Source organism: Oratosquilla oratoria, chromosome 18, assembly GCF_046742065.1.
Source record: "Oratosquilla oratoria isolate Oo_2021 chromosome 18, ASM4674206v1, whole genome shotgun sequence".
NCBI lineage: Eukaryota > Metazoa > Arthropoda > Malacostraca > Stomatopoda > Squillidae > Oratosquilla > Oratosquilla oratoria.
Window position 1 is genome coordinate 53,717,004 of NC_134794.1, and position 13,704 is coordinate 53,730,707.

The following is a 13,704-nucleotide window of genomic DNA, read 5'->3' on the forward strand; positions in this document are numbered from 1 at the left end:
TCCCTAAAATATTCTGCCCATCTTCCCCTTACTGCCTTCTCTTCCATTATCATCTCTCCATCTGCACCTTTCACCTTTTCTTCTCTACTTGATTCGCCTCCTCTTCCTCTCTTAATTTCTTTCCAAAATATCTTTTTATTACTTTCAAAATTTTCTGTCATACTCTTACCCCACTTCACATCTGCTCTCCTCTTTGCAACCTTTACCTTTTGCTTTACTTCTCTTTTCTTTTCTTTGTACCTCTCATATGACTCCCTCGTCCTATTTTGTAACCAATCTGTGAAAGCTCGCTTTTCTCTTCTACAACCTTCTTTGTTTCCTCATCCCACCATTCACTACCCTTCCTTCTATTTCCTCCTGTCCTTCTTGTTCCACACACCATCCTTGCACACTTTGTGACTCCCTCCTTGAACCATCCCCATTCCTCCTCCACACCTACCTCTACTCTATCCTTCACTCCCTCCCACTCCTCCTTCAGCTTCTTCTTGTACTCCTTCTCCTTTTCATTTAAAGAGCTCACTCTAAGCACCTCCCTACCTTTTGTCCCTTTCCTCTTTCTCCATCTATCCTCCACTCTCAACTTAGCTTCCACCAGAAAATGATCTGATATTCCCCCACCCTCTCCCCTTAGCACATGTACATCCTTAACTCTTCCTATCATAGTCCTATTTACCACTACATAATCCATCAATGCTCTATTTACTTAAAAAAAAAAAAAAGTAAATATAGTACTATAAAAATAAAATTATTACCGTTTCTTGATGACTGCTCCAACGTGTTCTTGTAGCGCTGGTACCTGGTAAGCAATGGCTGCCATCATAGCACCAACGACTACATGCACCTGGATCTTATTCACGTAATTCATGGAACCACTTTCAACACCAGTCTGGTCAGCAAACACGTTTACACAAAATTAGTTACTTTCAAATGCTGATTTAGACCATCCATAAACTTGTTTCCAGAATGCTAGCATTAAACATCATTTAGAAATCTTGTTTCTTTCCCCATTCAATATCTCAGATTTCAAACATTTTGACATTACTTTAAAATCTTACAAAGCACAAATGATGTAGTGGAGTAAGATTATTCTTGATTGAACAACTGCACAAACCTATATAGCTTAAGTTACATATGGTCTATTCTGAAGTAATACAATTAATACTAGCTTTACCTGGATATGGAATAAGACTCTTAGAATGTCAACAATGACATCATCAAATCTTATTTCAGTAAGCAGGAGCATGAATGTTGTGTAGAGAGCATCATAGTTGGCCACACTATTATTGTTACATTCACAATTTTCTTGTAACGACAACAAGATTTCATTCCCAGACTTCTTCCAAAAGTTCACATCTTTGCATCCTGGTTTGGTAGCAAAGACAGCAATGGTGGATTCCTCCAACCTGTGGTATAATCACAAAATACAAACTATATTTTTCATTTGTACACAAACAGACATTGTTGTTATGAGAGACAGATAATAACAATCAAATCAATAAATAATAGAATCATTGATTTTTTGTACATACGTTGGTTTTGAGAATTTTTCCTTATTGTTATGCCGATCAATGAGCGTATGAAGAATCCACTGAACTGTAAGACGAACAGATGGATCTCGTGCTACCGAGACTCTCATCAGACGAACCAAGAATGACTGCGCAAAGGCGGCTGAATACTGCACAGTAGTGTATTTGGTACCCACCTGGGATATGAAATACAGTCATATAAACTAATGAACTTACCAGAATTAAGATAATATATATTCCTTTCCCTTAAACAACTCTACAAGAACAGGTACAATGTTCTAACCTTAAGAAGTGACCTCAGAAGCATCTGTTGAAGTTTGATCTCAGCTTTTGGCCTTGCACTGCCATTTTCTTCCATGCGATTACTTCCTGGAACCTGGAAAAGAATTAATACAATATATATGAATGTCCAACATTTACTTTCTAATCACACTTAAGAACTGTATGTCCAAGACCATGAATACTAAAAATAGAGACTAAGAAAACAGCAAATGAAAGAATGAACTCAAGCCTCACTTTGTTAAGAATGAAGATCATTGAATCAATCTTCTGATAATCTGGAAGGTGGTTGGCATACTCTCCAAGTGCATGAATGAGGGCTTCTTGGTATAACTTTTCAGCTGAATCTTCTCCATTCTGTCTGTTTGCCCCATCCATAACAGATGCTCGAATATGTTCTAAAAGACTATTGATGATCTCAATGACAGATGGTCCTGAAATGAATAAATAAATTACACGTATTCAATTACTGTACCATGCTTACATTATACTGCCCTACCCTACTCACACCTTACAACACAATATTTCTTCTCTAAGTGATCTATAGGCCAATCCAACAGCTGTTGCCATTGATATGGGTCATGTTTCTCTTGCTAGAGAGATCTGGGACAACAAATTGATTGATGGCTTACATTATATGTAATATCAAAAGGTAATTTACTGTTTTATAAAGGTAAAAGCATTATGTTGGTTACTGTGGGATATACCAATGCATATACAATTGAAGGACCAAATGGTAGTTGTGCAAGACAGACATCAAAATCATTTCATTGCTGCCAGTCTTCAAAACCCTCATCCTATCTCAAATTAAGAGATCTCTATCAATTTTGTCCACCCCCTTCAGTGACCTGAACACCATAATCAAGTCACCTCTTTTTCTGCAATCCTGAAACAATAGCAGGTCCAACATTTCTAGTCTCTCCTTGTATACCGGTGTGTCAGCAAGGTTAGAAGCCATATGTTCACTTTGTGCAAAGACCATATCATTGTTGCATATTCCAATCTAGGGTGAATCATTCCTTCATTCATGTAGTGATAAACCACCCTTAGGTTCTTCAACCATTTGTATATCTCCCCCACAATTTTTCTGATACTGATTACTGATTAATGGTTTTATGGGATCAAAACAAACCTTAACATTACTGTATCTGCTCTGGTAACACTAAGATATTACAGTACACCAACAACTTACCAATACATTCTCCAGCTGCAATGGGAATGACATGGGCCAAGACATTGGCTATAGCAGTTCTGGTCTGAGGTGGTAAAGTGCTCTTTTCGTTCAAATGGGCCATCAGTAACTCTATCACTGTGATGCTGTACTGGGTCTAAAAATAAAATTACATTAGCATTCTAGAATAGACGTGAACATTTTACGACATAAACACTACTCTTTAAAATAATAATTCCTTCATATGATCTACTAAGGCAAATTTCTACATAATAATCTATATACAAACACCCATGGTGCTCCATGTTTTTTATTCTCTCGCCAGAATTTTTCTATATGCAATTTTTTTTTTTAATTCTTAACTTACCCCCTTCAAGCTGACAATGCTTGGTTTATTTTGTTAATCCAAACTTTCACCTTAACAAAATTTACAAATCAGATCATCCACATTTGAGTACATTACATGTAACAATTAATTCCCTTCAACATTTCTTATGTTCCCTGGATCTCTAGCTTCCCATAGCAATCCTAGGTCCTAATCAAATCTATCACCTTGCACAAACAAGACTACTAATCCTTTTCACTCCTTTCTACATTCATATCTTTTGTTTTGTCACTTAGTAGGGTTCTGCCTCACAATCTTCCCAAAATCCTCTCCTCCCCTTTTTTATTTTTTTTCTTTGAATTTATTTCATCCTATCTCTACTTTAACAGCTCTAATTTTTACCATCTACCTTTTTCTTACAAAGAAATGCTTCTACAACTCAAAAATTTTCTATACCTGTATGGAGTACATAATGATTCTGAATGTGGCGACTGCAAAATCGTTTGGAACCCATAAATTGTGTAAATCAAGATGCCTGAAAAAATAAGTACAAAATTAACTGTAAAGTCATACCCATGAATTTTCTAATAATCACAATTATAACATAACTGACAAATCATATAAACAATTACAACTAACACCACAGTCGGACGAAAGAAAGAGTTGAGTAAGCAAAACTATATATTTCGATTGCTAACTGCAATCCTGAAGATGATTGCAGTTAGCAATCGAAATATATAGTTTCACTTATTCAACTCTCTTTCATCCGACTGTGGTTAGTTGTCATATAAACAACTTAACATATACACAAAAGTGTTTTTATGTCATTATAACATTTGGAAATAAACTCTCCTACTGGGATCCTAACCCTTGCCTGAGCGGCTTGCTTTTTATAAGATGAAGGCTATACCATCATGCTACCACAACCATTTTGTAGGGTCATGGTAGCACAATGGTATGGCCTTCGTCTTATAAAAAGCAAGCCACTCAGGTGAGGGTTCAAATCCCAGTAAGAGAGCTTATTTCCATATACACAAAAGTCAAAGTGGCTAACGTAAGGATGGGCTTGACAACATTATTGATTCTGCCATAAGTGGCTCGTGACACAATCTCTCTAAGACACATTTCTGCCAGTTCATGAGGCTCTTTATCTCCTTCAGGCTGGTTGTCTGGGACATCATTTGGATGTGTAGTTTCCTGTTGGGAGTTATGAATAATTTAAATATAAAAGGAAGCATTATATAATTATAATTATTAGAACTCCTGAGACAAATTAAAATTTTTGTGTGACTTCCAAACTTGTTAAATTCTGGTGTTTGTACCTGGACGGAAACATTCTTCTCCTGTATGTTAAACAGCAGTGCAGGAACAATTTTATCCATATGGGTTGGAAGCCAGATATTTTCTCCTAGAGTGTCACAATCTGTTTTTCTAACAACACCCTGGTAAATATGAACAGTGGTACATGTAAGACACTTGTACATCTTAAATCATTCACTTAGTAATTCAAGAAAAACAAGAAAAAATTAAAAATGCAGAAATAATGAGCATACCTGGAGTCCCTTGATCCCTGCCCTACGTAGTGCCTTCTTCACAATTTCTTCATCCTCATCAGAATAGCACATAGATGAGAATTTACTAACCAAGAAATCATATCGCCTATGATATGAAGGAGTTTCTTCACTTATATTGGCAAACTTTTCAAACTGTAAGAGAAATGAAACATCTATTACTTCAACAAAAACTACTATGGTACCTAATTCTTCTGACAAAGGGAGTAGTTACAGTGGAATGGCTGGTTCTACTGTTCAATATGTGTGTAAAGAAAGGAAGTGCATTGTTGGATTGGAGGAGTACATGCATAGTTCTACTATATAAGGGAAAAGGAGACAATTATGAATGTAGTACTTTTAGAGGCATCAGTCTCTTAACCTCTTCCATACGGTGACGCCTACATAGGCGTCATGAGGAGCAAGTGGGTATACGGGGATGTCGACGTCGGCATCTTGATTATATTTATTGTAGTTGTACCTGCGTGGTCCCCATACTCTGTAAACTGGCTTCATCATATTTTCTATGGTTATCAAAATTCACGGGTGAAAGAGAACGAGCGATAGAGCAGTGACTTGATTTTTTATAATGCGAGTATTATGACGCAACATCGCACGTCTGGCAGCTAATGCTGCCAGACATGCGATGTGGCCCGTATTGAAGGGGTTAAGAGCAGTCAGTAAGGTGTATGGGTGGGTGCTAATTATGAGAACTAGGAGGGGAATAGTTGGAGAAGAGCATTGTGGGATTAGAAGAGGAAGATGGAGCATTTATTAAGATTTTGAAGTACAACAGATATATGAGAAGTTTTTGCCAAAGAGTAAGGATGTCAGATGGGCTTTCTGGAATTTGAAGAAGGCATTTGTATATGGGACAAGGGGAAATCTGTCAAGGGGAATCACAAATTTTTATATGGGTAGCAGAGCTTGTGAGAAAGTTGAGAACAGAGAGTGAATGATTTAGAGTAGAAGTGGGACTGAACCAGGGCTGTGTAGTGCTACCATGGTTGTTTTATGTATATATGGATGGATTGGAGGGGGAAGCAAATGTGAGAGTGCTGGGCATGGGCTTGGAGTGAGTGAGAGTGAAGGGAAGTGGAAGGTGAGCCAGTTGTTACTTGCAGATGACACTGCACTTGTGGCTGAGTCTGAAGATAGATTGAAGCATGTAAGATCATAAGTAATGGGAGTAGTAATGGTGGTAAGTTGGAGGTGAGCTTAAAGAGTAAGAAGATGAAGGAAGTGGAGAGTTTTTAGTACAGGTATACAACCCTTTATCTGAAACCCTTGGGGCCAGCTGTACATCTGCAACACCTCCCACAATGCCTTCCTGATGACTCTGTCATAAGCCTTCTCCAGATCTACCATACCTCTCCCTAAAATCTTCTCACATATCTACCTGATTACAAAAACTTGATCCATGCATCCACCTTTCCTCCTCCCACATGCCTTTCCAACTACACTCAACAGACTGATCCTTCTTAAACTACTACATTCATATTTGTCCTATTATGCATTCAATATTTTGGAGATTTTAGCAGCATCCATACAGATCAGCATCACCAGCATTCTTTTATGTTAGAGACAAAGCTTCAACCACAGAGCCACTTTTTAACTTAAGATTATCCCCATCTCTGCTGTCCTTCTTAAATATCTCCTGTACATTTCCTAATGCTCTACCTCCTCTTTTCTCATGCCTCCATGGTGCAGGGTTAAAAATGTCACCACCATGTTCTTATGCATGTCAATAATGACAATTAAATAAAGCACAACAAAGGAGTTAGGAATCCCCTTTTTTGTATTTTTCTCTCAGGAAGACTTGAGGTATGCCTTGACTTGGCCACCCCAATTACAAGGGAGAAAATCTCAATGCATGCTACAGCTACATATTTGTAATTCTTCATTTGTACTATGTTTTTGAGACAAAACAGAAATAATGCATTCTTACATGGATTTAACCTCTTCACTCCGGGGCACATCGTACATCTGGCAGCATTAGCTGCCCGACGTGTGATGTTGCGTCATAATAATTGCATTATAAAAAATAAAGTCAGTGCTCAATCATTCGTTCTCTTTCACCCGTGTATTTCGATAACCATAGAAAATTGATGAAGCCAGTTTAGAGAGAATGAAAATTACGTAGGTACGACTACAATAAATATAATCAAGATGGTGACGTCGGCATCATCGAGTACCCACTTGCTCCTCATGCCGCCTACGTAGGAATCACCGTATGGAAGTGGTTAAATATCACTAGTTGTAACTTCATTTGTACCATGTTTCTTGAGAAATAATGAAAAATATTACAGAATTACAAATAGATAAGAATCATCTTCCCCAATCAGGAATCAGTGATTCAGTTACCAGTCATGGCTTCAGTGCAAAATTTGTGTATGTCCTACTAAATACAATACTTAATTCTATAGTCTTCCATGCTTTTATACAATGGTATGATAGAAGAACTAACCGACTGAGTTGCCCTTAATTGGAGCTGTGGATCAATGGATTCCAAGAGATTCTGAACCATCTTGAGGAAAGATTCTACAAACAAATTCAAGTTGTTTGCACGACAACTGACAAGAAGTTGGTCAAGAGCATCCATAGTGATGATAACATAGCCTGAAATGTAGAAAAAATAAAATGTGTTACATAATTATTGTACATACACTCATCCACCAGAACTGGAAAGCTCACACTCATTCACAAATAAAATCTCACAGAGACAGCGGCTGTAATCATTCCCCCATCCTCTACTCCTAGCTGATAATAACAACTGTTGCCTTGAATTTCACTGGCTGGAAAATTGCTGCCCAACAATAGCTGCAACAGTGCTCATGCCTTTCCACATCTCTCTCTAGGAAGAAATGCTGAAATAGTGTCTGTGTTGTACTGTTGTACAACTTTTTCTATGTCAATGATTTATGGTACTAGGAGGGGAGCAGTCACCAGTTGTCTGCTCTTCTTACGTGAAAAGGTGGAGGAAATACAGTTTTAGTTAACGGAGATAGATCTTAGGTCCAGTCCAAAGACCAAATGTCAGCCCCTCAGGGATGCACCTCCACATGGAGGTGAGGGCGTTGATAGGTTTTTAAAGATGAACTGCAGGGAAAAGATTCTCTCTGACATCTGTCTTGTAGGACCACCAATTGCAAGCACCCACTCTTGGTCCTCAGTAGAGAAAAGATTGTAAAAATTGATGGAGGTCACGGACTTGATCCAAAGACTGAGTGCCAGCAATGTGGGGCTGCACTACTGAATGGAGGTTCAAGTGTTGATGGGATTTGAAGATGAATAGGGAGAACCAGGGCTTCATTTTGCTGGCAAAAGTGGGAAGAACAGAATCTATATGTTAGTATGTATGTGCTTGGGTGGCAATATGTCCCTCTTGTTTTCCAACCAAATGAGGTGCTTGGAAGAAAAAATAAAATGAATGCTAATTTTGTGCTCCTAATAATACTTCTTGCATGTAACTTATACTGATTGCATCCTAATAGCCTCAACTAGTGTTCTGGGCAGTTTATAAAAGCCAGCCTGACTAGAGCATTATGTGTTCCAATCTTGAAAACAAACATGATAAATCTTGCTTAGAAAAAAAGTGTGTGTATGTGTGTATGGGGGGGGGGGGAAGTATACACTGCTCACACCCCCACTACCCCCTGGCTCTAAAAGATGGAGACCTATCTTGCTGTTTCCTAACCAAAAAAGGTCCTTGAGTGTGGATAAGATCCTCTCTAATGTTTGTTTGGAAGACCAATATAAGCAAGTATCTACTTGTATCACTGATCCCCTCTTAAATGAAAAAAAAATGTGGAGGAAAGATAAAGAGAGGACTTGAATGAATGGTAACCTACTAAGGACTACACTTTTTCTTAAATAAAAAAATTGCAGAGGAAAGATAAAGAGAGGTCTTGAACCTGATCAACAGAATGAATGGTAACCTACTCAGGACTATACCTCCAGATGATAAGGGTAATGAGGATGAACAGCAGAAAGTTGGCCCTTTCAAAGTCCATCTTGCATGACCATCACAAGCAGGTACTCATTGTTGGTCCCAAGTTTGATAAAGATAAGAGATAAAAAACATTGAGGAAATGTGCATATACAATTAGTTATGACAGCAATTAACACTAACCTGTTCTTCTGCGGTGAATATCTCGAAGTAATCTCTGAGCAAGGTAATCTCCAATGCTGTCAAGTTTGTCTGGATTATTCATAGCATAGAATATGAGACATTCCATCTTTGATTTCACCAGTCCTTGCTGAAATGAAAAGAGATTTTTCTAGTCTTCATAGCCTTAGAAATATTGCTGCTCCATAGCAATTCAAAGTATTTCCTTTTTATTTCTATATTTTCAAAACTAAACAATTGAAACAACTGTGTATTTATTCAATTGAGGATTACAAGTGTATTCATCTTATAATAACTTTTTTTTTTTTTTTTAAGTTCTGATTTTGCTCAAACTTAAGAATTCTCTAGCTTATGAAAGAAACATCACCTTACTTTTACCCACATTTATCTTCAACTTGCTTCTTTTGTACACCTTCCCAAACTCATGCTCAAAGCAAAGGCATGATAATAATGGTGAGCAAAAATTCTTTGGAGCCAATGTGAGTGATTTGATCAAATGTTACCATGGTGATGTGACAATGTGGACTAGGATGAGGAAAATGGATGAATGTCAATGATGAGTGAATGTGTGGATGTAATGGAAAGGGTGATTTCCAGAGAAACAAGATTATTACTAGATGGAGATTTCGATTGTAAGGAGGTTCACTGGGAGAGAATGGATGCATGCACAGATGAGTAAAGCTGGGGGATAGCAATTGGATCTTGCAATGGTATCTGATTACATCTTCATTTTCCTTTTACTTTATCATTTATCTTAAATCCCTCAATGATAAATGGTGCACTCTTTTCTCTTTCCTAAATAATTCCACTTGTCTGAAAATGTTTAGAAATCTATATGACTTACAGATTTCATAGCCATTTTTCTATTGCATCTTGAATTTATTTCGTTTTATGTGATGGTAGTTTGGGATAGATCAAACAAATACAAACTTTTTGCCTTGGGTGCATTTGTACATTAATTCCTGAGTGTTCGAGAGATTTTGCTCTGCTTGACATCAAACATTCTTATTCAAAGAAAGAAAAACCCTTGGAACTAATGGGACACATGTCCTCTTACTTCTCTTCTCCTTCAGTACAGTATATATCTACTGTAAGTGTGCATACATAAGAACCACTGGTAAGTATCACAATTCAAAAATTCATTATATCTTTAAGAGGAGAGTTCTGAAAACTATTTACCTCAGGACTGGGTGGGAAGATGCTGTCCACATGGCGTTTGTACCGTGGCCTGAAGGCAGCACAGCATCCACAGCAACCTACAATAAAAAAAATATATATATATATATATATGTATATCTTACAAGTCTGATAACAATATATGAAGTGCTTATTCCCTTTTGTATCTGCAACAAACTTTAGTATTTAATCCACATATTATCAAGTGATTCACAGCTATGAAAGTGAAAAGATAACCTAAGTAATACCATTCCAGATCATATAAAAGACAAGAATGATCTACCACGAACAAAATGAGCAAACGATGTTTAGGGATTTTACAAAGAACAAACCATATCCTTGGGTAGACATCAGAAATGCTAATATCCTGGTAGCTTATATATATATAGCATACTAAGGGTGCAGCTTCTCTTTAATACAAACTGAACACCACGGTATTATCACAATTATTAATTTTCTTTTTAATGTTTTAAAGTTTCCTCACTAGAGTTCTGATTTTAGGAGGATGAGCAAAGACAATCTATCCAAAGTTATCCATTTTAGTTAAACACAAATTTTATGTTTTAGCTACAGAGTCTTTCTCAAAATGATAAACTTCAGAGTAATAAACATAATCGCATAGACACACTAGGTAAATACAAAACTATTACATCATGGCAGAATGGGTATGTTTCTCATTCTGTTTTAATGTAATATTTTTGTGTCTGTGAGATTGTATTTATTACTCTGTAGCTTATCATTTTGAGAATGACTCTTTGCAGTCAAAATGTTAAATTTTTGTTTCATAGATGGATAACTTCAGACAGTTTGTCTTCACTCATCCTCCCAAAATCAGAACTCTAGTGAGGAAAATTAAAAACATTACAAAGAAAATTAATAATTGGGTAATGCTGTGTTCAAAGCAGTTTGTGTATATATATATATATAAATATATATATATTATACATATATATATATATATATTAGATGATGCAAGGCATTCATTAAACAAGATACTAAAGGATGGAGGTAACCTGGTACTTATGGGGTATTCTAACTGCAAAGAAATCTGTTGGGAGATGACTGAAGGGCAGACAGGATCTATGGGGAAATGTATTACTGGACATGACCATGGAACATACACTACAGAGAGACCTAAACAAGGTTTGGAAATGGAGTCAGAAGTGGGAAGTGGACTTCAACATTAAGAAATGTAGCATAATGGAGTTCGGAAAAAGTAAAATAAAATATATATATACATATATATACATATATATATATATATATATATATATATATATATATATATATATATATATGGACAATATACAATTGGAACTAAAGAAATTAAGAAAGTAGGATCTGAAAAAGACCTGGGAGTATCTCAAAGGACTTGTCCTCTGATAAACAAATAAACAAAGTTGTCAGAGAATCCTATAACTTGCTAAAATCAATAAAAGTGGCATCTACCTATTTAGACAAAGAAATTATTAAAAAAAATATTAGTCACACTAATAAGGCCTAGACTGGAGTATGCTGCAACATTATGGTCACCCAGTACCAAAAAGAATATAAAGAAAATTGAAAGAATCCAGAGAGCAACCACGAAAATGGCCCCAGCACTTTCAAACTTGTCATATGAAGAGAGACTGGCTAAATTGATGTTGCCGACTTTGGAACAAAGAAGAGAGAGAGAGGCAACCAACTGACCATCTACAGAATTACGAAAGGCACAGAAATACTTGATAGAGAGGACTTACTAAATTGGAACAAGAGAAACATAAGAGGACATGGAAAACAACTCAACAAGGAAAATTATAGAAGAGATATGAAAAAAAAAAGTTTTCCACACAGAGTAGTGGACACTTGGAACAAACTGGATGAAACAATAATGTGTGCAAAAACCATACATGAATTTAAGAGCAAACTAGACACTGCGAGACACAAAGGCGGGGCACCATGAGCGTAGCTCCCCTTCCCATAAGATACAACTAGGTAAATAAATACACACACACAAGCTGGATAAAGCTTTAGTCTGTGCAAAAACTGTACATGAATTTAAGAGCAAACTAGACACTGTGAGATACAAAGATGGGACACCACGAGCATAGCTCCCCTTCCCATAAGATACAACTACGGTAGGTAAATAAATCTAGGTAAAATACACACACACAAAGAGTTGGAAAGATTTAAGAGACTTAATTTTCTCACATGAAGCTTGATTACACAATCTAGTGAATAAACTTGAGCAGGAAAAGTATACAAACCTGGCTCAAAAAATGGAGATATATAAATTGAGAAGGGAGAATGAAAGTTTGAAGAGAGGAAAAATCTAAACACCATAGAGGACAAAGAGGATAGGAAAAATAGAGTAACCTTTAAAGAGATCATGGAGCAACAGGATAGAGATACCCTGGAAGAAGGAATAGCCACAGTTATATATATATACATATATATATTCAGAGATGTTGTAGACACGTCTAAATGCGTCTCACTCTTTGGATGCCAAGAAGAATACAACTCATGAAAGTTATGTAGAAAAAAAAAAGCAAATAATCAGGGAAATTACATCAATAACTCTAGGGAAGGACTTGGATGTAACTGACCTGACTGAGAGTGTGTATAGTGTTAGACAAGTATAAGAGAAAGTGTGCATGTCCAATGAAAATACACTTCAAGTTGAAAGACATGGCAAATGAAGTAATCAGCAAGTCTTGGAAGTCAGCACAAGGTTAAAAAAAATATTTGGATTAGGATAGATGCTAACAAAGAGGAACAAGCAAAGACATGAAAGCTCTTAGTGGAAACCAAAGTAAAAAATGATAGGAAGATGAAAAAAGAAAACGAGCATTTTGTTTTTGGAGAGTTATCAATCAGAAGATGAAGAAATGGTTTCTAAGAGAACAAGAAGGCAGTATTGCAAAGTAAGCGCTTCAAGAAAACTTAGAATAGCATATGCTAATGCTGATGGTTTACTATCAGCTAGGTGGGAGATAAATAACTACTTAAGGATAACTTTGGCTACCTCCCTTGTAAGGAGGAAAAAGCCTATGGTATATGTATGTAAGGATAAATGAGCCAGATATATTGTGTCTAATAGACTAAACTCCCCCCAAAAAATTGATATACAGTTGGGAAACAAAATACACTTCCTGGAGAAGAGATAGAGAAGATAAAAAGGGTGGAGTGATGTTTGTGGTAAGAAGTGACATAAAGGTGGAAGAAGCAAATTTAAGTGAAAGCAGGACTGAAGTAATTCACCTAAAGATCAGAGCTAATAAAAGAGACTTCATTGTGGCATATATTCTCCCCAAAACAAGGGCTTGGGATGAAACTGAATATCAAGAAATATTAAAGGATACAACTCTTTTTTTCTAAAGAAAAATGTTGAGCAAAGTAGGAACATAGAGCAAAGTAGGAACATAGTCCTTATTGGAGATTTCAATTGTGATGTCAACTGAGAGGGATGAGAAGCAAGTAGCAAAGCAAGTTCCTGGGGAAATACACTGTTAGTGTAGCAATGGAGCACACAATGACCCAGTGGGTAAAGGAAGTGATCCTGGTAAGAG

The 13,704-nt window shown here is 36.6% G+C and overlaps 1 protein-coding gene across 7 annotated transcripts in view; it reads right to left on the minus strand.

Moving 5' to 3' along the window:
- stmA (Protein EFR3 homolog stmA) overlaps positions 1-13,704 on the minus strand; it is a 150,633-nt gene that overhangs the window by 8,579 nt on the left and 128,350 nt on the right. For 6 of the 7 annotated variants that reach the window (XM_076201967.1, XM_076201966.1, XM_076201962.1 and 3 more), the window contains 13 exons: positions 10,160-10,236; positions 8,984-9,110; positions 7,319-7,470; positions 4,855-5,007; positions 4,624-4,743; positions 4,356-4,498; positions 3,758-3,836; positions 2,998-3,133; positions 2,043-2,239; positions 1,810-1,902; positions 1,530-1,702; positions 1,172-1,403; positions 753-886 (listed from right to left, as the gene is read on the minus strand). In XM_076201967.1, the coding sequence (XP_076058082.1) occupies positions 753-886; positions 1,172-1,403; positions 1,530-1,702; positions 1,810-1,902; positions 2,043-2,239; positions 2,998-3,133; positions 3,758-3,836; positions 4,356-4,498; positions 4,624-4,743; positions 4,855-5,007; positions 7,319-7,470; positions 8,984-9,110; positions 10,160-10,236 (1,816 nt within the window). Of the gene's footprint in view, positions 1-752; positions 887-1,171; positions 1,404-1,529; positions 1,703-1,809; positions 1,903-2,042; positions 2,240-2,997; positions 3,134-3,757; positions 3,837-4,355; positions 4,499-4,623; positions 4,744-4,854; positions 5,008-7,318; positions 7,471-8,793; positions 8,899-8,983; positions 9,111-10,159; positions 10,237-13,704 lie in introns of those variants that run through there. The other variant, XM_076201969.1, reaches the window with a different exon arrangement.